The sequence below is a fragment of the Barbatula barbatula genome (assembly GCF_947034865.1).
Source record: "Barbatula barbatula genome assembly, chromosome: 15".
Lineage (NCBI taxonomy): Eukaryota > Metazoa > Chordata > Actinopteri > Cypriniformes > Nemacheilidae > Barbatula > Barbatula barbatula.
In genome coordinates this window covers 4,190,770-4,215,924 of record NC_136778.1, presented here as the reverse complement: position 1 = coordinate 4,215,924, position 25,155 = coordinate 4,190,770, and the positions used below count along the sequence as shown (strand labels likewise).

At 37.6% G+C, this 25,155-nt stretch overlaps 2 protein-coding genes across 9 annotated transcripts in view; one reads left to right on the top strand and one right to left on the bottom strand.

Annotated features, from left to right (window-relative positions):
* The window catches only part of nkain2 (sodium/potassium transporting ATPase interacting 2), a gene marked incomplete at its 3' end in the record, with an annotated part of 108,354 nt that extends 105,668 nt beyond the window's left edge, over positions 1-2,686 (bottom strand). Inside the window, exon 1 of one of the 2 annotated variants that reach the window (XM_079475623.1) lies at positions 2,252-2,686. In XM_079475623.1, coding sequence (XP_079331749.1) covers positions 2,252-2,305 — 54 coding nt within the window. In that variant the 5' untranslated portion in view covers positions 2,306-2,686. The remainder of the gene's footprint in view (positions 1-2,251) is intronic. The other variant, XM_079475624.1, reaches the window with a different exon arrangement.
* A 7,414-nt stretch (positions 2,687-10,100) lies between these two features.
* Positions 10,101-25,155, top strand: part of trdn (triadin) — a 34,769-nt gene continuing 19,714 nt past the window's right edge. For all 7 annotated transcript variants that reach the window (XM_079475483.1, XM_079475482.1, XM_079475486.1 and 4 more), the window contains exons 1-5: positions 10,101-10,472; positions 12,669-12,878; positions 17,118-17,171; positions 18,859-18,981; positions 22,803-22,829. In XM_079475483.1, the coding sequence (XP_079331609.1) occupies positions 10,466-10,472; positions 12,669-12,878; positions 17,118-17,171; positions 18,859-18,981; positions 22,803-22,829 (421 nt within the window). In that variant the 5' untranslated portion in view covers positions 10,101-10,465. The remainder of the gene's footprint in view (positions 10,473-12,668; positions 12,879-17,117; positions 17,172-18,858; positions 18,982-22,802; positions 22,830-25,155) is intronic.

The window sequence follows — 25,155 nt, the reverse complement described above, 5'->3', positions numbered from 1 at the left end:
ATCATACTTGCTTTTCTTCAATACCATGCATCCGCATTAGTCTGCTAATTTAAAACAAAACTTTTTCCGTAACTGACTGATAACTCTATTGCCAACCTGAATCCTGGTTGTTTGCTTCAGCGTTTCAATTGGAACGGTCGGGATTGAATGCACTACACAAATTGTGCGTGAAGATCATCGGAGGCTAACGGCAAAGAGACAACAGCTTTGTTACCATTACATTCAATTTCAATTTCCAAACAATTTCCCCAGCTGTGCTTTCTTTGATCAATGTCTATGAACACATCCTTTGAAAACACAACATCCCTTTCAATGCCTCCATTTTGAAAATGTGGGTCTCCGGGCCAAACTGGTGGACCACAGGCATTTATAGCTCAACAGACACAAAAGCCACCAGAGAGAAAACTCTCGTAAAAGCTTTAACCATGGATATTTTATCTGTATTATAGCCGTAGGCGATAAAACTGGCCTGCCTTGTAATTTAGCTGAGCTGGGTGCATTTCGCTCAGTTCCATTCTATTCTTACAGCCATTCGTATAGAAGAAAATGTAAAGAAACGTAGACTTCATTTGACTTGTGTCGTAACAGAAAATGGATACTTTATCACTGGGCAAATGTGGATGGCTTATGAACTCTCAAAGATGCTTATATACAAGGACGTTTAACAGTTTAATGTGCATATTACTCGAAGCAGTTCAATGTTGATATCGTGTTATTGCTGACCTTATCGTCTCTGAGAATGCGTAATTCCATTTTGTTTAATGCCATCCTACATTCCCTAGAAATAAAAAATAATATAAACTGTGAACAATTATATTCAAGAATGGAAGCCATCGAGCTTTTACACTGACACCATTTCTGTGGCTGTATACAAAAATAAAACAAAAATTTAAAGGGTTAAAACATTGTGTGAAACAGCCCTACAGATGCATTTCCTAACCTTAAGAGCATCCAACCGAGGGCATCTACGTCGTGTACAGAATGAACTATGCCTTAGAATAGCTGCAAACATGGGGGATTGGTTAAGGTCAGAGAAACACAAAGGAAAAGAAAGTCAGAGCGAGAGAGAGAGAGAGAGAGAGAGAGAGAGAGAGATCAGCGCACCAAACTTAGTGAAGTTTTTCCATCAAATCCAAGACCCAGAATTCTTAAAAGGATCAAACAAAGAACCAGATGCGTGTGAATCTTTCATGGGAAATGAGTTTCAATGCTCTCCAACGTCCATCAAGACTACTCCACAAACTTATGACATCATCCTGCTCAAATGACTCGCTTGTGACATCATTCCGCTAAAAAAGACCAGCTTCTATTTTACAATACTGAGTAAGATCTGATTAATAGACACCAGGTGGTGACCTCGCCCACTACGCTTGACTCTCCGGGTTAATGACCAGCGTGATGATTTAACCCACAAACATCCATTTGGATTAGTGTAGCGGTGTTTGCCAGTTGTCATGCGATCTATCAGGCACGCCTGATTTACCGTGCCAGCTGGTTGGCATGGTGAGACTAGCGGGCCACGCAACGGGTGTCACAGATATAGTGTGTGAAGTGAACAATTACTCCATCCATCCTTTGAATTCTAACAGTGTTAGAAAACAAACAGCAGACTGATTTTCTTTTAACGGTAGAAGTAAAAGAAACCAAGTCGTCTGGCACGCATTTTGCATTTGAATTGTTAGCTACTGTAAAAAAGCTGTTTTGTTTCCAATTCCTCACAAACTCCAAATGGAAAAAATATTTTATACTTCCACTTGTTTTCGTTTAAATCTGACTTGGTTTTACTTAAAACTCCTAATTGGCTGTAAAAACATTCTCAGAGGTAAGATAACCATAAATGGCCCCAGGCTAATAACACAAGTCCTATCGTCATTATCCCTCCGGTGTTATATAACAGGCCAGCATTTCCACATATAACCCATTATTTCCACTAACATTAATCTCAGAAAGATCTCATGGCTGCATCTCTGAACACTTGCTGGGTGGAGCCTTGGGTTCGAGATTTCTGTAAGATACTGGAGTTTTTTGACCAACCTTTAACAACTGATCTCATCTCAACCCAACCCGCGACTGTAAATCCCTTTAAATAACTGGGCACAAGAATCAATAGACCACACATGGAGCTGTACAACCTCATTTCAAGTATCCAATTCATGCGCACCGAGGAGCCAGTTAGTGTAAACCTTTCAAATGTGTACTTTGAATCACTTTAGATGAGTATCTATTAATGACCAAATATATTGTCACTTACCAACTGCATGCCACATATAAAGGCCAGCGTACATCGACCACTGCAACAGCCCATCTTGCCCTCTGTAGTGTCCGTGGTTCCACGTGGGTCGCTGTAACTCCACAAAAACGATGCCCAGATACCCGGACAATATGGGCACGAGGGCTTAAAAGGGTCTTTCTTCACTCCAGAAGAGACAGGCGCGATGCAAATACGCCCTTCGCGTAAAAGCGCACCAAACGAGTGAAGAAGACACGAAAGAAACCCACATCCGAGTGCTTTTATCAGGAAAGTATAGTCGAGCAGATAAAACCAAGATATGAAAACACTTTTCTAAGTTACAGAGTCAGAAGAAAGCAGCGCACGAATGGACTACAGAAATAACGGTACGCGCTATTGTATATCTCCAAATCTAGCAATGCAAGACATGTCGATTTGATCTTCCACGGCGTCCGTATCTGAGAAACAAAGCGACCCAGTGTTGTTTACGCTCGCTCCTCCCTCAAAAGAAACAATCCGAATTAACACGTTACAAACAAAAATAATTCGCTCTCGCTTTACGACGCGGAGCACTTCTTCCGCGCGCTCTCGTCTCCTACTTCTCCGTCAAGAAATCCACCGGAATGGCGATACGAGGACAATAATCCAAGTCAGTGAAGCTGAAATGTGTCTTCTCGGATGTTGGGCATCGCCGGTTCACGGGTCTCTGAACTACCAATGGTCCCTTCCAGCGTTAACTTGCACAGTCCGGGTTACAGAGGGGGGACAAAGAAGCAGCACATCTTGCGCTCGGGCCAGCACGACCATCTGACGGTCCAGGTTGAATGAACTGCACGCGGCGTTGCGCTCGGCGGGGATGCGACTGGGTTGCTTTCTCACGCAGCGCCTGGTGCTGATGCTGTACGGAGCGCAGATGAGGACTTGGACATCCCTCAATGCACAGGATTAGCTGCTCCCTCTCTCAGTGGGCGTGAGAGCGACACGATAGGGAAATAATGGCAATGTTGGGTTGGGGGTCACTCGGCAAAATGCAAATGTATATGATATTTTAAAAGCCTTTTCATTGAAAATGCATACGGCCATGGGAAACGTGTTTCAGCACTTGAAGAGATCCACGAGGTTTACTGGTCCACAGAGAAAAAATATATTTTTCTGTCTATCTATTGTATATGTAGGCTTCTTGAATCTTCTTCAGTGGGCTCCTGCAATGGAATCCCCAAAAAATGCAATAAACACAAACCCACGCCCACAAAGATACAGTCTCTCTATCAGTGTTTATGACATGCCCTAATTTTCCCAGCTATCTTGAGTGGCAGTCCCATGAATTTACTTTGTGGTTTCCTGAGGTAATGATTTCTGGCAAAATTGCCAACGCCTCCTTCCTGTCATGGATCTCTTATGGTGCGTTTTAATTTGACAAGCACGTAGAAAACCAACAGAAATGCCGAAACACGTTCTGGTGATGTGAATGTTATGCCACACAACTTTCGGCTTTCCGGCATGGTTGTCTGGTACAAATTTCCACAATGCAAGCAAACTGTCATAAACAAATCTGGTGGAAGGAAAGCTGGTAAACTTAACTCATGACAAACCACACAATCCTCATAAAATGTACCCACAATGCTTTGCACTAGACGTATTTACTGCTGTCTCTGCACTGTGCCAAGCTTTGTCATTTTGCCTTGATCCTATGATGTAGTTTTATTTATTTATTTCTCTTTGTTCTCGTAACTGTTGTAATTGAAGAAAGACTCAATAAGATGTTTGATTTCGATTCATAATTAGAATTTCATTCATTTCAGTCGTGTCACCAAATTTTAATTATCCGCCTGAATGCGATTATGCTGCTTGTATCTGATATCCAGCTCAAATCTTAATCTGGGGTAACCTGGGGCGAACCATTTAAGAATACGAAATAAAGGAGGGCCGCACATCTGTAGAATGTAGCAGTATGGGAAGATATTGATCCTTTAAAAATTCATGAGCTCCTGCTGAGCTCTTGACTTCTATCGCTTTAAATTGGACGCCATACAGATGCACTTTCCTCCTTTGTGCTTGAACTTTGGGTTCTCCTGAATGTTTTATTTGATCTTATTCTGTCAATATCCTATCACAGAGGTGTTGATGTCTAAAGGTGAACATCAAGACAAATGAATTTGAACCCTAAAAATGGTCTATCTGTCTATTTATTTATTTATCTGCCAGAAACCAACAAGTCCATTTCTCACATATGTAATGACAGCGAGTTTCAATTGGAAAATAACTCAAGTGTGAACAAGCTGAAGCCGTCCTACGTCATCAGTATATTTTAATATGAGAACTTATTACCTAAACTTCAATAATGAGCTGTTTAATAATATGGATGCATTCATCTATGCGTCCCTCTGGGTGTCTTAGCGCCCCCTTGTGGACACGGAATAACATTTCAACATTATTTGGTCGTCCCATTGCATTATATTCCACCTATACGGCCATCTTTGATTTTGATTGAAATACAACAAGCCTTGGCAAGGAATTTATTGTGATCTTAAATAAAATGAGAAAATAAACACATACTTAAAGCAGAAAAAAAATTGAATCTTAATAATAAGGTTTATTCTACAATCCCAAAAAACTGCCATTTATATTCACAAAGCTGAATTTAATAGATCCTAAACACACAGAAATCTAGTTATTCGTCTAATTATTCATCCAAATATGTATACAGTAAAAATATAACAACAAACCTCGATGACTTTTTCATAATTTACACCCTATATTCCTCAGGACCACCAGATAGCAGTGAACCATTTACATCAACACCACGAAAAACTATAGCAAATAGCAAATCGTGGTTCCAGTTATTAAAACCTAATGGCTGATATAAAAAGACACAATCTCTTTCAATAATGCTGTGTTCATGTTGCTTAAAGAATGAGGATAGTGGTTTTGGGTTCGATTCCCTTTTGCAACACACATAAGTATACTTTAAAGAACACATTACCACAGCCCGGTATTCTCCATACCCAAACATCTGCTTCCGGTGAACTTTGAAACTTTGGCAGTGAACTTAAGAGTGATTGGTCGAACTTTGTATCTCTTTTAGCTGTGCTTTTAAGCAAAGTGCTTTGAAAATGAATGCATGCCAGGAGTGTCTGCAATGCAGAGCTTTTAATTGATGGCCTGGCATCTGAACAAAGCAAGCGTGCAGGCTGGGCCACAGCGGCTGTGCTGCAGTATAGTGTACAGTAGCTCAGTTTAGGTGTTAACAACAATGAGGTTGAATGGTGCATTTACACGAATGCCTCCAAGGGATGTGCTATACTGTATCGCCGAAGCGCAAGCTGCATGGCCAAATCTTTTCATCTCCAATAATATTGTGGACCTTACAATGATGGAACACTTGCAATTTAGCCAGCGTGAGCCTTGGGCTTTTCGTGTTGCAATCCCAGCTGAGTCACTATCAATATCCTGCTTGCTTTCAGAATGGCCTTTTATGGATGGGCCCCAAGTACGAGATAAGCATAACTAGCCTGTAGCCAGATAAAGGGATAAAAATAGATACTTTCCCCTTATTAAACTCTCATTACAATGCAATTAAGTAAACTACTGTGGAATTGGACCGCAAGCAGCACAACTGAGACTTTAGAAAAAACTTAAGAAAAAAACTAAATTCCATATAATTACAGTTCTTTATTATACGTGAAACATCCATAATACGAGAAAGAATCTGTAGAATTTCACAATTTCTCAAAAATCACTCTGTAGTAATAATCATAAACACACATGGTTTCATAAATAACTTCATCTTAACTTAAAATGGCTGTTTATAAACAAAACATAGCCACTTTTAATTCCTTTTAAGGAATAAAAAACAACTTGTAGCAACAGTTTAGAAGTAGCCCAACCTGGCAACCTTATATCTTCTGTACCAACCTGGCAACCGTCTCTTCTGTACCTGTCCAATAAAAGGCTAAAGCTTAAAAAAGTGGCTAGTCTAACCAGAATAAACAACTCAATATTTAAGAAAGCTAACAAGAATACATAAAAAGTAACCTCATGGAAGTATTTCAAATATATAAAATATAAAAAAACACTCTCCCTTTAAATACATTTCTGGTGTGCTCTCTCTACATTTTCCACCCCATCTATGGCTCTGGTTTTGCTGAGTATGGTGAGCATCCAGATGGCCGGTTAGAGCTGACACTACTAAATAATGATTGGGTTTGGCATAGCATAACAGGGGTTTGATGCTCTCATAACATCCATAAAACCTCTCTCCCAGCAGCACAATGACAGGTCCCATTAGGCCTATTTTTGTTGTCTTTTTGCCACAATCCTCTTCCCCAAAAGCATCCGAATCAGGGCCTGACCTATCCTCCCATTACGATCATTTAGTGCTGCTCGCTTTTGCTCTTCAGACAGACCGTCTTTAAGTATTAATGAGCTCATCAGCGGTTCTTTTAAATTACCCATTAAAATGCAGTTTTGGCAAATCCTTTACTGCTGGGTCTGCTTGCTCTCACCAACAGCTACACATCTCGCTTTCTGAGGAAAAACTGACTCTCAGATCTATTAGAGACGAGCTCTTCTTTGAGTTGTCAGGTTGGGTGGCTGAGCTGAAGGATTATTTCCCAATGAAGCGTCCCGGCGCTGCGCTATGACAGGTTAGTAATGCTAGCATCAGCTATTATGAAACGTTGATCTGATAATACAGTATATTTGTACGAGAAACTAAATTGCTATGTTTACAATCAAATCATCTTTCCATGTAATTTCAATTTACCACTTAAAACTTTGCCCAGTGGTGAGTTGATGAAATTGTAAATCTCATGTTTTAATGTGTTGAAATAATGTAAAATCATAAAAACATTGAAATTGTTAAAGCCAATGTAATTGTATTTATGAAGCAAGATATGACATTTCCTGGAAAACGCATCCTCTAAAAGGCCATTCTGTGTTTTACTTACTGTACATAGACAAGTTGGTACATCACATTCATTATTTCACAACCTGGCGTATTTTTACACTTTCTAGAAAACTTTATGGCTCATTTATTTTTCTATTTGGAAAATATTTTGCTACTCTGGATTATTTACTGTATCATTACTATCCTTTTTTAGTACTAACATTTTTCAGAGATCACTCTCAGAGATGATGTAACACATTCATCTGCATAACTTTCATAAAGCTTTTGAAGAAATGCAGTAGAAAACATATTTTGTGTTGGTTTTTTCATCTATTTTACACAAAATAAACACAAAATGTGTTAAAACAACACAAAAAGCATAAGTGTGTTAACAAACTCATCCTTTTTGAGAGTGTAACAATGGTTAGGTTTGTTTTTTGCGATTACTGATATTTGATGTAAAACACATCTTAAGTGTCTATTGACAGAAATGCAATATCATATATATAACTGTGTCTACAGAGGTGTGTAAAGACTTTACATAATAAAGCTATGTTTATATATCCTTATGAGCAATTTCTTTCTACATATACCGGTCCGCGAGTCCCCTAAATACGTTATCTCCTTCAGCAGAAAAGCGAAAATGTGATGACATGTTTGTCCTGGGTTAGCCGCCATAGTCCCCAGGAAGGGAGGGGTAGCAGTGGAGTGAGCAGCTGCTTGCAATTCGCAACCTCACCACTAGATGCCACTAAAATCTCCACATTTCTCCTTTAACAATTTTCACTGCAAAGTAACACAATGGCAACTGTCAACGATAAGTGTACATACGCTGTGATGCTAAATATTCCATATAGCTGGCTTCAACTGTACACTTTTTACAGTGCATGCTAAATTCCAAACATTTAAAGCAGTTAACTTTTAGCCTGACAGACAGCAGCTGAGTGAGCCATCTGTAAAAACACAACGCTTTCCTCTCCCCTCGCACCCCAGATTGAGATCTAGATAGTGTATTCAGAGCCTTGGCAAAGTCTTGTCTCATTTCAGGGAACCTGAAGCAGACTTGAGAGGCTATTCAGAGAGGCGGCATTTAGATGTAAATCAAGCTGATATAAAACCCTGCTATTGTGAGATAAGGAGGTCACAGATGTCATCGCGAACTCTTTTATGAGATAGCTGTTCAGAGCCGACAAGCTCGGATTGAACCCTGAGGTAACACAGAACCGCACTAACCAGGACAAAATGTGCCGGCATCAACCTTCTCCCATCGCACGCGCACACACACACACGCAAAAGAAACCCGTGATGCGCATCACAATGCCAGTCATTTTTCCTCCTCATTGCACCCGATTTCATCAGACCTGCGTTTTCATTTCGACCTGCAACCTGACTGCCTGCGACAGAAATGCAGATGTGTGGGTGAGAAATGCGAGGCTTCTACTGTGTACACAGGCGTGGAGATGCGAGAACGTCTTTATGCCTGTAGGTCTACTGATGAAACAAAATAAACAAGGGTAAAATGCCACAGAGCTTTGTTCTGTCTATCATGTGAGTTTGGCGTGGGATTATTATTTGTTGGACCAATGGAAGCCTGCGGTTATTCTGGATGGATATTATTTGTATCCATAAGTGGGCAAATATTTTATACTTTAAATTTATGTTCTGCGGTCACTTACATTACTCAAAATATCTACTTATGCAAAAGAAAGCCATACAGGTTTGAAATAACAACAGGTTGACTAAACAATGGCAGAATTGTCCATTTGAAAATATTCCTTTAAGCATATCTGGTTTAAGAGAACACACAAAAATAATATTTAGACGTACAAATGTGAATTAAGAGAGCACGCAAAATTTTCATTTAATCAGCATTTCTAGATGTATTGTGTCCATTCATTCCATGCCAGTGTCTGCTGAATTTCAACCGAATCAAACCTCAGGAGTGGCAGCAATGTGAAAGACTGACATCATGACAAGACACATGAAAACTGTGATAAACATCCAGTTTTTTTTACTTTAGCTAAATACACGTACAAATATGACTGTTGCATTGCTTAAAAGTAAATATGAACTTGTTTTCTTTGCAATATTTGAGGTCTACAAAAATACGGCGCATATTTTCTGTTAATTTGACCTGTTTCTCCAGTTTTTATTTTTTGCAAATAAATGCAAACAGAAACAATCTTTTTATTTGAAATTGACCTAAACACATAACTAGTAAATTCAGAAAAACCAAAAATATCTGCATTAATCTTCATCCAAGTTGTTGTATAATAAAATGCTCTCCAGAATGAGAACGTCGCCTTTTTCTAATACCCAATACTGTGCTTCTGACTAACAATAGCAAGTAGAAACTCATAGTTTATGGATGTTCATAGCTTCTTTTTAAAGTGTAAAGCCCTTGAATACATCCCATCACACCTTTCTGTTTTAACAAAAATCAGAGCAACACAAAACTCCATATCCACTCTTTTCATTTTAATAGGTTTTCTATCAAGAAAAGCTAATATTCTTAATATCACAGGCTTTTCTTTTCCACAACAATCCCTGAAAGGTAGAGCTAAAAGAATAAGACGCGATTTGCTCTTTAAAGGTCAACTTTTTAAATGTTCCATTTGCACGGTTTACGCAAAAGGCTTAACTCGATTTGCATGAATATTTAACAAGCCATTTAACCCGAGTTGAACACAGGCTAAATTTCAATCCACGCACCCATTTATGCCTGAATCCGGCAAAGAAATGTCCATGAAATCAGAGATCTCCACTCTTCATGCTTTCAAAGAACAACATGCAATCTTTTATTACATTAACAGAGGATGGTGTCTAAAAGACTAAAATACACTTCCGAAGTGTGTTTATGTGTGTTGCCTGCCACACGCGTCCAGGCGTCAGCAGCGCAGCCTCTCTTCAGGGTAACACCCCCGGCCTAAAAAGGCAAACCAAAATGCCATTGCTGCTGGGGACGCTAAGAATAAACCACACAGTCACAGATAAGGTTACCTTGAAACCCAGCCTCCCCTCTGCCCAATGTCTCCTGACCCGCACACATCATGGGCTGCTAACAAACATAAGGACAACTTAGGATTTGACATGCTCCTTGGACTAGCCTAGCCTTGCATTTTCCCCCTAGGCCCCACTCGGAAGCGTATACAATCATTTTCGGCCACTCTATGCGACAGGTGGCCTATTTTTCACTTCTTTGTGGCGGGCCCTGAAACAAACGCTGGTTTTGTCGGAACTAACAGGAAAAATACAGAGAACCAGCGTGGTGCTTTCCGTCTGAAAAGTATTCCGGAGCAGGGAATTGACTCTTGAGCTTGTGTTTTCTGCTTATTAGCGCATGAGAGATGGAAGGTACTGTACTTCATTCTCAAGTCACATTTCTAACTGTATTTAAGAACAAGACCACGTAAGTCACATAAATGTTACCGTATGAGGAAAAGTACTAATATAACCACAACGATGGTTCTAAAACAGCAGCCATCTGCTTTGAAGAGGAATTTCATGCTTGAAAGCTGCTAAAAATACATCAGATCATATGGCTTTTTGGGTATCGGCACTGCTTTAAAGCAGGCCTGTCATGTTAGAAAAACGTTTTAAGGGTTTTAATGTAGAGCGGTCAGCTGACAATGATTCATTCAAGACAAAAGAAGTAAATGTTATCAATGCACTGTAAAGATTTTTTATGTTCAAATGATCTGGATTGACAAGTCATTCAAATTTAGTTTTTTTTTAGTTTTGGCTAGTCGGGTAAAACAAGTACACTAGGTTCACTTTATTTTAGCACACTTCCATAATGAACTTAAAGAGTTTTTAATTTTGCATTTAATATACAAAAATATATATATTTTTGTACTTCTATTCATGGTGTCTAAATACAGTTGAGATCCCAGTACACAATATTAAGTACAAAATTAGTGTGTGAAAATAAGAGCATTTTGAGATCTTTTAAGTGCACTTTTTTCACATGGTTAAATTACTTTAACTTAAAAAAACTAAGAAATGACTTAAAATGACAAATGAGGATATAATGTAAAACTCTTTGACACGCATTATTGATCATATTTTTTATAGTGTATGTATTGACAAATATTATTGCTATTTGTTTATCTTTGCATTGTATGGTCATTGAAGAGAAGTATAGTATTTGTACATGTAAACAAATATAGTATCCAAATATCCAAAGTCAAATATCTAAATGAATTGACTTTGTGTAGTTTAGCAACTAAACTCATAGATTTATACAACACAAAACCAAACGCATTTATAAAATTCCCATACTTTTTGAATGTCATCTGCGCCTTGAGATAAAGTTTCAAACAGGCCATTTACTGACGTCAAGGAGCTGCAGGAACGAGTCCCAGTCTTGCGTCAAATGGTTTAATGTTGCGAAGACTTAAAAACCAAATTTGATATTCTGATTAAACTGTGAAACGTCTCTCCGAGAGGCCTGAATAAATCATATTTAAAGTGACACTTGAGGGAATAGCAATGTTTAAAGCTCGCCGCTGTTTTCTGCTGACTCAAGTCTCTCAACAGCTCTCACTTACTAACCCGGCATTAGTTGCCATGGATATCTTCAGTACATGAGAATCCGAGGACAGCCGTGTGTTAAAATGAGCAACGAGAAAGGCCGCTTTCTGTGCCAACCCTCGACGGTGTTTTGTTTACGATATGTGAGGGTTGAAGTCTTTATTTACACGGCGGAACGGTATTTACCGAGGCTTTTGCGTACATCATCCGCCATCTCATCCGTGTTATCTGTATGATCACAAACTAAAGCTTGCAGTCAATCCGCAGGGACAAAGTTAACATACAGCAAAATTCCCCTCATCCAAGAGTATTTTTTTTATTCTATTAAGCTCAGATGAAGCCAAGACTATGACGTCTTCTTGAGTCAGCATTCGGATAGAACCCCCTATTCCCCACTTGACAACATAGACCGGTGTGAAGAGTTACAACAGGTGGTCTTAGTTGACACTTTCAGTGTGTCTGGATCGAACACCACCTCCTCGCCCTCACACACACATAGCAAGAGGCCAACAAAAACCACCGGCTCGGATTCACACTGAATCATGCTCAAATGAATTTCTGAGACTGTAAACACAATCACAATGGCATACTGAAGAATCAATCATTTACAATGACAATCCAACGATACTGGCACAAATCGATACGGGGGGCTGGAGGTACCATGCGGCGTGTAAGGAATCTATGAGCAGCCGAGTTACTGCAGGAATTTATATTCATTTTCAAAAGAGGCTTTTGAAAGCCAATAGATGACAGAAATATTTTCTTCTGTGGCCTTGGAGATGTTTTGATGATGAAACATGGCCATTGCAGATGTGTGCTCTCCCTACTGATGAGTTCAATGTAATCTCTCTCCCAAGCAATGCATTGAGTAACACAAAATGCTACCATCCATCTGCTGTCTCTGTCACAGCACAAACCACGAGACCACGTAAACGTGTGCAACTGTGCTCATGTAATGGCTGTGTCACCTTTAATTGTATACATACATGTATATAACATTTCTAACCTGTTTTACAGTTCGGTCCTCCTCCACCACGACAACCGTAGTTGAGAGCAAGAACGATGTGAGCGCTCAGCCCGTACGCACGTCCAAGCGCACCATGACCGATGACCTCCACACCACGTTCAGCTCTCCCATGGCCTGGATACTGGTGCTGGCTCTCGTCATCACCTGGTCGGCCGTGGCCGTCATTATGTTTGACCTGTTGGATTCCAAGGGCCTTGAAGGTAGGTTCAGATCTCTAATCTTTCTCTACCGCATTTGTTTGCGTCATCCTTCTACGGAGAGTTATTTCGACACGTTAAAGAGATTGTTGGACGCAGCAGATTAATGTGTATATATTAGGGGTTTATAATGAAACATCCACCTAAACTCTCGCCTTGGACCTGGATGAGGCACAATTGGACACTTGGATAAGAATTATGTCTCCAGAATGTGATAAAGCTCAAAGCTCGTTTTCTTGGTTTATCAGCAGCGCCAGAGGGCGAATGCGTGTGGGTTTTTAAGGAGGGTGAGGGGGTGCTTATTGATCGATTCCTGATAGCATTGACACTGACGGGGAGAGATAGGGTGTCCTCTTGGCCGGCTGCTATCAGCCAGCGTGGCATTCACTTGGAGTCAATAGTAATCAAAGGGAAGGAAAGCTAAAGTGGTCCTGTAAAGCCTAACTGTCTTTCTGGACACCGTATTACTTTGTGCTACCACCTGATGATATATTTGACCATGTTTGATGCTACTGTAAAGATGTGCTGATTTGCTTTATACGGGATTATATGTAATGAGTTTCATTGTGATTCTGTAGTTTCATAATGACAATTTTGAGCCGTTATGAAACGTGTCATTGTTGAGATTTTATCACTGTCATTAAAGGGTAAGACCACCCAAAAATAAATATTCCGTCCATACTTTCTCACAGGAGAAAGAAAGTCATACATATTAAGTTCAGCAGTAAAAAAACAAACGTGAATGATGGCACAATTTTTATTTTTGGGTGGACTGTCCCTTTAAATGCTCACATCACATCACATCTCATTCACACTCCATTCCATCCAAAGCTCTAGAACGCAAACAGCTCAACCCATTTTTGAAAGTGTTTCAAAAGGGGACAACTGGTATTCATTTCATGTAGTTTGCAACACGATCACACTTCCCCGAGCGAGGGGTCACATTTACTTATTTCTAATAAATTTCCCCTCCTTTTTTCACCCTGCCCATCATCATCTGTCATCCTGTTGCCATCCAATAAAAAGCCCATACATTATACTGTGACGACCCCTGTTTACCACCTGGTAAAGACTCTCTGCCTGCAGTTCAGTTATAATGCCTGTGTGTGTGTGTGTGCGTGTGTGTGTGTGTGTGTGTGTGTGTGTGTGTGTGTGTGTGTGTGTGTGTGTGCGTGTGTTTGTGTGTTTTGTTGCATGTCAACCGGGAGCACCTGTCACTCTGCTGTTTGTCCATGTAAATGTACTGATCCATCGCATCTGTCTGTCATGAACACGACATCCATTCCTCTAGACTGTCATGCATCTCATTCAGTGTGACGCTACACCTTTGACTTCATCATGGCGACAAAGTGAATTACCGAAAAAATTCACATTGAAAGCAGATTGCATAGTGTGTTATGGTTATAAAGAGAAATTGGTGATCGGGTTTTACACTTATTTCGAATACTTCCATAAACAGTCCAGTATTTTCTGGAGTGTTTGATAAAGATGTATGTCTTTAAATCAGTACAGAAGTCATTGTGACAAAGCTGTTGTGTCACCTGAATACATGAGAGCTTCTGTCTATTATAAATTGCTGTTCATACATGGAAATATAACATAATTTGTTTGCAAATTAACTATTCGCAGTGCCGCTGAAATGTAAAACAAATTTAAGCTGAACAATTTCAAATTTAAGATAATCAATGCATTTATTTCTTACTGAGACTGGGGTCCAAAGGTCTGAGACTACATAAAAAACTGAGATTTAATATCTAATGTGAGCCTGGAAATAAACACGCTTGAATGCTTTGACTATAAACTTGAAACAAAAATTAAGACATTGTCAAAAATAATAAGAAATAGCGACACCATAGTTACTGAAATTCTGAGTCCAAGCAAGCTATAATTTATATTATCATTAACACAAAAAGCTCTTAAATTGAAAATGCATTTGTATTAAATCAATTTGAAAAACAAAAGCATTTTCTTGGTCTTAGACATTTGGACCCCACTGTTAATGTATCTGCTTTAAATCTGCAGTATGGTCTTGGAGACATCTACAGCAATGAGCTACACAAATACATCATCAAAATGCTTGTGGCACAGATTTCATCATCAGAACTGAAATATACCGTTTTGCAAGTTAAATGAACAACTACATATTTGCGATTCTAAATTTCTCAAAGCAAACATACATTGATTTCTCGGTTTCGTTTTATAAGGGGAATGAAATCTGCTTGAAACAATCCCTTCATTTATGCCGGCATGACAGCAAGAAGCTCTGTGCCAACTGCTCCCTTCCACCCTGTGAATTTCAACATCCGTCTACTTTGCGATATTGCTTTCAATCAGCCTCAAATTATTCCCTTCAATCAATTTATTTAATGCTAACATCGATAACTTTGCTTTGAAAGCACTGTAGCGTGTCTTCATTCATTAACTGTGTGGTATTGAACGGCAGTTCCTCTTTGCCATGCAGAAATATTTGATTCTTTTCAATTTTATAAATGCATTGAGCAAAACAATGATATTTTACCTGTAGAATATTAATGCCGTATTCTATGTTGCAGATTTCTCGCATTCTTTTCAGGAGAAGGAATGCATACTTTAATTTCCCTCTTGATGCGCAGCTAAGCATTGATTGGCCCCGGGAGAAATGGCCTCGTAGGCTACGTGATGCTGATTCATGGGGAGGAAGCTGGTGCTTTGGCCCGTCTTAACACAGCCTTGCATTTACAGAGTCTTTGCCATTTGTCTTCAGGTGGTCTATAGATAACATGAGGAAACCAAAATATATGCAGAAGTTAAAATGACAGATAATAAGAAACAATGCAACATGTGATAAAAATCAACACTGTATGTGTAAACATCCATTTACCAGGGCTTTTCAAGGCCGGTCCTGGAGGGATAATGTCCCACCAACTGCTGCAACACGGGAAAACAACAATAACAATAAATACGCTAATTGTTGATATAGACCATTTCGGAAAATGTCCACGCTTGTCTTGAAGAACTTCCTGTTTCTGTTAAACATTATACACTATACACACAAATGTACAAAATACAACAAACAGATCATTCAAAACCAAATCGAAATGTTAAATGAATATCTTTAAGGTTTTTAATTATTTATGTAAGATTAAAAATAAATAAATAAAACAGGAAGTGACTCTGGACCAGTACATCTTGCAAAGTGGTCTATACTGCAAAACTCAAAGGGCTTATATACATTTATGTAAACAGAATTACTTATAAATATAAAAAAACTAGCAATGAACAACATATTTTTACAGCATCAGTTTCTCTTTGTTTTGTTGGTTAACAGAAACATATTTTTTATTCATATTAGCTTATTGACCATAACTACTAACTACTTCTTATAACTAAGAAATTAACATGTACTAAGTTTAATAAATAATGTGGAAGATTATTGTTAGTTCTTGTTAACTATATATTTAACTAATGTTAAAAAATATAATCTTATTGTAAAGTGTTATTGTACCCAGTGTTGCACACTTTGGAATGTTGGCAAATGCAATTTGGATAATAAATAGGTCTTGCAATAAATTAGCAATTCTATTGGAGGACATATCACACTCAAAAATGCACTGGAAATGAAGAATTTGGTCAATTCTGAGCACGAGAGTCTGAAGGGCAATGCTGAATTTCCATAGAGTAGGTGAAAAAGGTAATCAAACAAATGTCACTGAATTCATCAGTACTGCATTAGCATCTCTATGTAAAGGAGAAGTCAAAATGACATTCTGTGGCTTGAATCTGGATACAACAGGGAGCAGATGTGAAAAAAGGAGTTCTTCATATTCCACCGCACCCGTTTAATGCTTTAAAACAGACAACAAAACAGTGGCCTATTACATTCACAATGAAGATGAATCCTGTCTCTTATACATTTACATTTACATTTAGTCATTTAGCAGACGCTTTTATCCAAAGTGACTTACAGATGAGGAAACATTGGAAGCAATTATAACAACATAATGTTTGGAGGACATTATACCTGTTGTATTTCTCTAAGTACAATGTTTATATCTGCTGTTTCTTGTTTTCACTGTGAAATGTATGAATATGTTTCTCTTCAAACCTTTGTGACATTGTGTAATACGTGTGATTTCTTTTTAATGGTGGCTAAATGAGTCTGCTAATCCCCGATCTGAACATGCTCACTGAGGAACATTCAATCTGATGGTGTGTTTGTTTTGCTACCCTACATCTCTGCCTCTGTGTCTCTCATCCTAACAGGGCCACAGCCACATCGTGTCAGGAAAACATTAAAGGAGGCAGGCGGCCTTAGAGGCAAGCCATTTTATGTTACCTAACGGATTACTTTTGAGATTTGTGATTATTTCGTGGTTTTGGAGTATTTAGCCAAGCCTACAGAGTAGAGGTCTTATAAGGGTAACAACAAATGTATACATTTGTAAAGGAATATCAGTTAACATTCATAAAATTAGATTCATTATTTAATTATTTTGTAGTCATGAATGGCATCTTCAATCGTCTTTTCAATATCTATCTATCCATCCATCCATCCATCCATCCATCCATCCATCCATCCATCCATCCATCTACCTACCTACCTACCTATCCATCCATCCCCATCTATGGTACAAATACACTTTCATAAGCCTCCATTGCTATTGAAATATAGATTAAAGTATCCGTCGACTAGTATTTTATAACACAACTAGATAATTTATTCTAGAGGAGTAGTGAACATCAGGGTACTTAGAGGCTGTAATGGAGGTCTCTGCAGTTTGCAGTCTGTGCAGGATGTCACGTCACCCTTGCATAATGACTTCTGTTGAAATGGCTTTGACATGGGTAATGCTGTTCATCTGATGCTAACTGCAGATAGAAAGGAATCACAGGAACAACTGTAAAACAAATTAAAACATAATACATATTATATTTAATGAACAGTGGAAGGAAGAATTTTTTTGTTTTCAAGTTTTATTGAAATGGTATAAAACTGTAGCTTCATTTGGATGTTTTGCCAGTTGTCAGTTTTTGCTGTTAGGACGTCTGTGAAATACATCCAGACGCTATTTGAAGAAATCGGTTTCTCGCATTCTTGAAGATGTCATTCATGGTTATAATACATTAATAATCTGGATTACACAAAAGAACTACATGGTCAAATGTAGGTGGATACCCATATTCTGAATAAAAGAGATTCCGCTTTCAGCTACACACATTGTTGACAGGTGCATGCAACATTTTTAGAATATGACTTTGCTGTTTCAATGAAAATGCCAAGAGGGATCCATAAAGAAATGATTAACTCATGTAGAACATCTTTACTTACCTTCACAAAGCAAAGATTCAAGCCCGATTGAAGGCATTTGGGATGGATGGGTTGAGTTTACTCCACAGAATAATGTTCTGAAACATTATTTTGTTTTACAGTATGAATATCTAAACATAAAAAATTAATAGACAAAAATAATTTCGCAGAGAAACTAAATGAAGCAATATATTAAGATTTTATATTCATCTTCCCTTTAGGAAAGTATTTATTCCTGTTTTTCAGTTAAGCAAACACAAATTGTGTTAGTCTTAAAAACAAGCAAAAACAAGTTGCCGATAGGAAAGAAAAATAGACTCAAAATATATAATAAACTCAAAATATCTGAAAACAAGTCCTAATATGATAAGATTTAACTTTACGAATATTCTGAAGCACTGCAAAACAAAATGACTCATATAAAATCTTTAGTTTTGTGGAAAGCGTTACAACAGCAAAAAGAAAGACAAACTCTCTATTCAGGTCCATGTATTTAAATATTACATTTTCACACATCAGGTGACCGCATACATTTGCCCATGTAGTTTATTTTTCCAAGCTGATAAATTGAAACAGAGATTCTGACGCTGTTTGGTGGAGCATTGATGGTAGACTTGAGTCTATAATTAATGTGAATTTGTGTTGAGCGTATGAAAGCTTGTTAATTAAGATGCCCTGTCAAACACATGCTCTTAGGGGGTATCAGCCATGATCCAATGAAGGCGGTGAGCGACGCCATGGACGAATCTACTGATTGGATAACCTCAATCTTGACTTTTGTGACTAATTTAGTAGCACCAGAAGATGAGGAGGATGAAGGTATATCAATTTCTCATGACCACAACAGCATTATTAGAACATCAACATGTAAAATCACAAACTAACCCACAGCGGTTTGATCTGACAAGCCACGTGTGCTAATAGGTCTTATGCAAAGTTTGAGCTGGATTTTACCATTACCACACCCTGGAATTAACTGGTTTTTATGAGGGATTGAAAACATAATTAATAATTTCATATTTCAAAAAAAAAGCCTATGGTATTAACCTAAACATCAAGTTTTAGTTTTGTAAAGGAATTCACATATGACACTATTTATAGTTGCTCATGAAAGCATTTCAATGGATAAAGTGTGTACACTTGAAATCATTTGTGTTTCAAATCAGAAATATTAAAGAATGGGTCAATATTTTACAGCTTTACTTCATACAGAGGAGTTTTGAGAAGGGAGAACAAGGGATTTCTGCCTGGAACTGTCAACAATTACCCAGCGTGCCACATGTGTGTGTGTGATTCTACAAAATAACAATAAAAAAGAAACAAAAAATGTACAACATGAATCTCTGTCATCTCTCTCATATTGTTGGTTTCTCCAGTGTAAATACTATTGAAAGTTTGCTTAACAGACTTGACAGTTACACTTACATTTATGATCATTAAGTAGATGCTTTTATCCAGATTTACAATAATAATGTACATTTTCAAAAGAAGACGAAAAAGAAATTTTCTATACTCTCCATTCAAGGTTATGAATCGTAAAGAGGCAAACATCCGGCTGTTTTATTGAAGCTTTTGATCAATCCAGCTCTTCTGGTGAATAGTGCAAATTACAACAATTCTTACAATTAAAAATAAAATAAATATACATTAAAGCATTCTTACAATTCCAACACTCATCTAAGTGTTATTCAATACAAGAATTGAAAATTAAGAGCAGTGAATCTGAATAAACAGAGGGCTACTTAAGGTTAAAAAAACAAGGCATCCTTACCCTCTTTAATTTTGTAGTCTTATGGCTCATTGTGGTATCATTGAGGACGGCTCGTATAGCCCTGCTTTCAACCACAAATGCACTTAGTGAGGTTATAAGATGTTTATTAGGCATTTCATGACCTTGTAGTTGTAATCCTGATGTTGTTCAAAGTTTAGGTTACTAGATTTTTTTAGCTCGACTTTCTTGACCTTGAAAGTTAAGGAATTAAGTCACATTAAAATGAAAAAAAAACTAGATCAAAATACTTTTTAATACAAGACTCCATATTAAGTGGAGCAACGGTAATACGTATAAAACATAAAATTATATAAACATATACTACAATATTAAATAACTTCTTAACTGCTTTATTGGATTCTAGTTATTAGTATTAGCGTATTAGTTATGAAATAAAATGTGTATCTGCTCCATACAAAAGTAATGTAGTTTCTCAGAACCCTTTTTCATTGACTCATTTTTGATTATCAACTCAGAATAAAACACTGGATGAAACAAACATATCATATGAAAAAATCTGAAAACATAATAATCTATAAAAATATAGATATTATTTATCACATGAAAAAGATTAAGATTTGGAGGAATTAGGTAAATATTAGAAATTATTTTTAAATAATTAATGTGCAAACCAGGTTTTATTTATATATAGTTATACATAATACAGAAAAATAATACAGTATAATGTAAGTATAATACAGTATTGTGGACAAGGGAGGAATGGAGTTCATAGAATACTTCCTTTTAAAGGGTCTAAACTTAAATCATATGTATGTAAATCATATGAAATAGAGGAAAAATCACAGTCGATTTTAACCTAATGTAAACTAGAAAAAGTCAACCTCCCGTAAAGGATCACCATAACACACAAACACACACGCACATATGCACTCCCACACTCGCACGCACACACGCTGAACATTTCTGAAGTGAAACATTTCTATATAGAGAGTCAGGGACAGAACGAAATACTCATAACAGTGACATTGCCAAGATTGTTGAACCAATAACATGCTTGGCTAAACTTCCTCATAAGTCACCTTGAGGTGCTTAAAGTACGTAAATGAATTGGATTGACTGCCACAGCCCATCAAGCTATTTAACATATATAAATATATATATACATAACCAATAGCTTATATATCTTATATGAATGTCATCTCAGCTATTTACAAGTTGCCATTGCGTCTTATAGCCGTTATAAAACAAATACATCACAAGTCTTCACAATTTAGTGTCATAATAAATAATAACCATTAAAGGTTGGGGAGAAAAACAACTTTAATATAAATACCCCTTTAATAAATAGTACATTATACAAACATGCATTACATTTACTGTCATTTCTATTCTGGTTGAAGGTTTAGGGTCACTTATCAATATTGCTGTTTACATTTTATAATGAAAGAAGTTCATCAGAACTTTGAAATAACACAAATATTTTAAAGTTAAGTTTTATATTAAGTTTGAGTCCTTGTTGTGACTAAAGAAAATTGTAAATGAATCAAAACTGTTACATTGTAGAAGTCATTACAATTTTTTTTACAATACAATTTTTTCTAATTAAAGACATTACAATGTTGGCAAAAGTATATTTTTATTCTTCAAGGATTTAAGCCGTTTTTCACAACCTGAGGTGACCCTAAACTTTTGCCCTGAAGTGTAAACAGACACACGCACTTATTAATTCACCCAGTTAAGTCAAATATTAACCAAGGGCACATTAAGGTTTTTTAATATAAAATGTGTTCATCTTATTAAAGGGATAGTTCACACAAAATGTACCTCATTTGATCATTTATTTACCCTCAGAATAATTGATTACCCTGGAAATATTTTTGTATTCGATACGTGAAAGAGTCATACAGCGGCAACCTATAGCCACAAGGGGCTAAGTAGCGGGGGTAATCATTGTTGATGCGTCCATGCTTTAAAATCCACATTTATTGACACGAAGAACATACAATAATAAACAAATAAAAAAAAAGAATTAAAAAATATTGCATGAAGACAATGAAGAGCATTCCCCGCTTGCTCACCCCCTTTTTCACATGTACATGAACCCTGAAAAATGAAGTTTGCTAAATACACACCAGGACCCTAGGTAACTACCACAACCCGGAAATGCATTTCCAAATTACAAAATAAAAGTCTAATTTAACATGCACTTACAAGTCATATACAGGTTTTGAACTACACAAGGGTTTTTTTGGGGGGTCAACTACCCTTTTAGCCCTGTCAGTGTTTTACGTGTACACAAAGAGGCTCAAAGGATACTTTACACTCAGTGGGTACGATGATACTGTATAGACATCAGACTTCAAGATTACAAAGACACATGATAAACCACAAATTCACAATAATTTTTGTTGAAAATATTTGTAAAATATCCTTAACTTCCTGCGTAAACCCATTAATGTGTTCTATTCATCCAAGTACCAACTAGATCTTCTTACAGAGATCACTGTGGAGAAAAACAGGCTTGTCAGATCAAATGGCTTATCAGACAAACAAGATGATTCATTTATCAATTTACTGTTATTGTGCATGTGTAAATGCTTTACCAGGAACGCAGGTGGCTTCGCACACTAAAAACTTCTGAATCCGTTTTTTGCAGGCAAATTAATGTGAGAATGAGAAAGAGACGGCCTGTACACACAGCGTGTGTGTGTGTGTGTGTGTGATGATGATGTAGCCTTGCTTTTTTCATAGAATATCTCAGATGCAAAGTGCTGTGGATCAGAGACGGGCCTGTATCTCTCTCTGATCCACATTTATAATTTATTCGACCCTCATTAATGTTTCAAAGGATCTATTTTGTAGGTTATTTTCTAACACTGTGCTCTGTATTCCTTCCTCCCCGATTAAGTTGAGCTTCATTCGGTCAGGAAAAAAGGTTAGTATCTAAATCAGTTTGTGCATTCACATCTTATACATCGGATGAAATATCTTTTGAATGTACAACAAGAAGTTACACAAACGTTGATGTTGGCTTGACAGACAATCAGACCGGGGGCCTGTACCATGAAGCTGGTTTAGGTGGCTAGCCAGCTATGTTTCAGTTTAGTTTGTGCCAACCTTGGGTTTTAGGTACCATGAGAGTAGCTCGGCTTTATTCGGTGTTCGTCGCCATGGTATCTTACTCTGCACGGCTAACCTGCTCCGGGGCAGGCTATGTTCTGGATTCGAGATCTCAGACTGAAGTTTGACCAATCAGCTGTGAGCAAAGAAACATAGGTGACGTAACTGACTCACAGTGCGTGTTAGAATGGCTAGTTATTTTTTATACTGTTTAATAAAATAAAAATACTAATAAAAAAATATATATTACAAATATAAAATAAAATATTGTTTACTATATAGGTAAAATCAGATTTTACAGATTTGCTGGCTTTCCCTTACACTCACATGAAATTCAATTTACTTACTTATATTCCACTTTTATTGTATCACGTGTATTTGCATTGCAGTTTTTACATTCTTGTCTGTGGTGCAGAACATAGAAACACTTTCAGTTTCACTGTATTAGGACATTTTTCTGAACCGTATTTTTTATTAAGGCTTCAGTGAAATGACTGACCCTGGTTAATGGCGCAAAGACTAGTCTATTAAAGGTAAAGGCTTATGCATTCTGTTGTAAAAGCAGGCCGTTTTATTAAGTGTTATTCTTATATTTTCTTCCGCTTCTCTGTGTTGCAGAACACACCGCTATTTATAATTCTGAGCTCCGCTGTCTTTCTGCAAAAAAAATAAACTAGTTTTTTTCCTGCAGAGCATCATATCAGACTAAAAGGAGACCAACATGCACCAGTCCGCGTTATTTTTTGGGCAACTTGTTTGACACGCATTCATTGATTTTAAACACGTAAGATGTCAGAGTTTACAATGCAGAAACGTTGTGGTGTCATTTGCCTGTCAAATTAGCCGTTTACAGCTTTAACAAATTTGTACAGAAGTTCAGAATATATGAGAATGAACTTTATTTGCACGCAGCTCCTCTCATGTGTACTCGGAAGGGAAATGATGAAGCAGATGTAAGGTTAACTGCTTCTGCTGTCTGAATGGATGTTTTCTGTCCGCACGGGGTTTAAAATTGCAATATGCGGGAGCTTCAATTAACATTTGTTGTAATATTTCTGTACCCGTGCCTTACATAAAAAAGTTTCCCGCAAGGACACGGACCCCTTGTAGTTCCACCGAGGACCCCGCGGATCCTGTTTGCACTACAGTAAATGTGTGTACTATATAGTCTTTTAACTTGCGCATTAACGCAATCAGCAGTGTTTCTGAAACACTTCTCTCTTGCGTAGACAGCAGAAACATATCACTCCATGGCTGAAATTCATTTTTGTGTTCATGTTGTGGAAATCGCTTTATCCATTTATAATGCGATTGGTTTAGCCATGCTGACGTCACTCGTTCATGTGCACGCGCGCAAACTAATCTCAGCTTCAGGATCAAAGCTTGAGTTGACAAAGAAACTCCACGAGCTGCTTCATGGTACCAACAAAGCTCGATCACGTTGGTTTGGTTTTGTCAACCCAAAACTAATCCAATTACCCTGAGTTTGTTCAGCTACATTCATGGTACAGGCCCCAGGTGGTTCTGGGTGGTTGTCAGGGTATTGCTAAATAACTGTTTTCGCTGTTAATGGTGATATTGATTTGCTCCCAAACATAATATTAGTTGTTCACTTCACTTAAGTTACGAAGAAACGTTTGCCACCCACGTTTGGTTGCCAGAGTATTAACAACATTACGTTTACTGTTTCAGGCAGTACTGTTACCGTTTTAGACAGAATAGCATGTAGTTGCACTTAAAGGGGCAGTTCTCAGAAAATCCCCATCATTTACTCCCCCTCGAGTTGTTCCAAATCAGTATATGTTTTTGTTCTGATAGACACAGAGTTTGCTTTACATTCTTCCAAATATCTTTCTCTGTGTTCATCAGAACAAAATTATTTATACATTTGTAACAACTCGAGGGTGAGTCATTGAAGACAGAGTTATCATTTTTGGATGAACTGTTCCTTTAACCAAAAGTTATGACTGAATTAAACGAAACAAATTGGTTTAACGCAGACCCTACTTGAGCGTCCTCTCACACAATTCCTCGTGATTTTTTAAGCATGCAGCACTTATTCTCCAGTTAAACGCAACAACACTACAGCATGTCAAGTGGTATTTGGCACAAATAATTATATTCATACAGACATTTAGAAA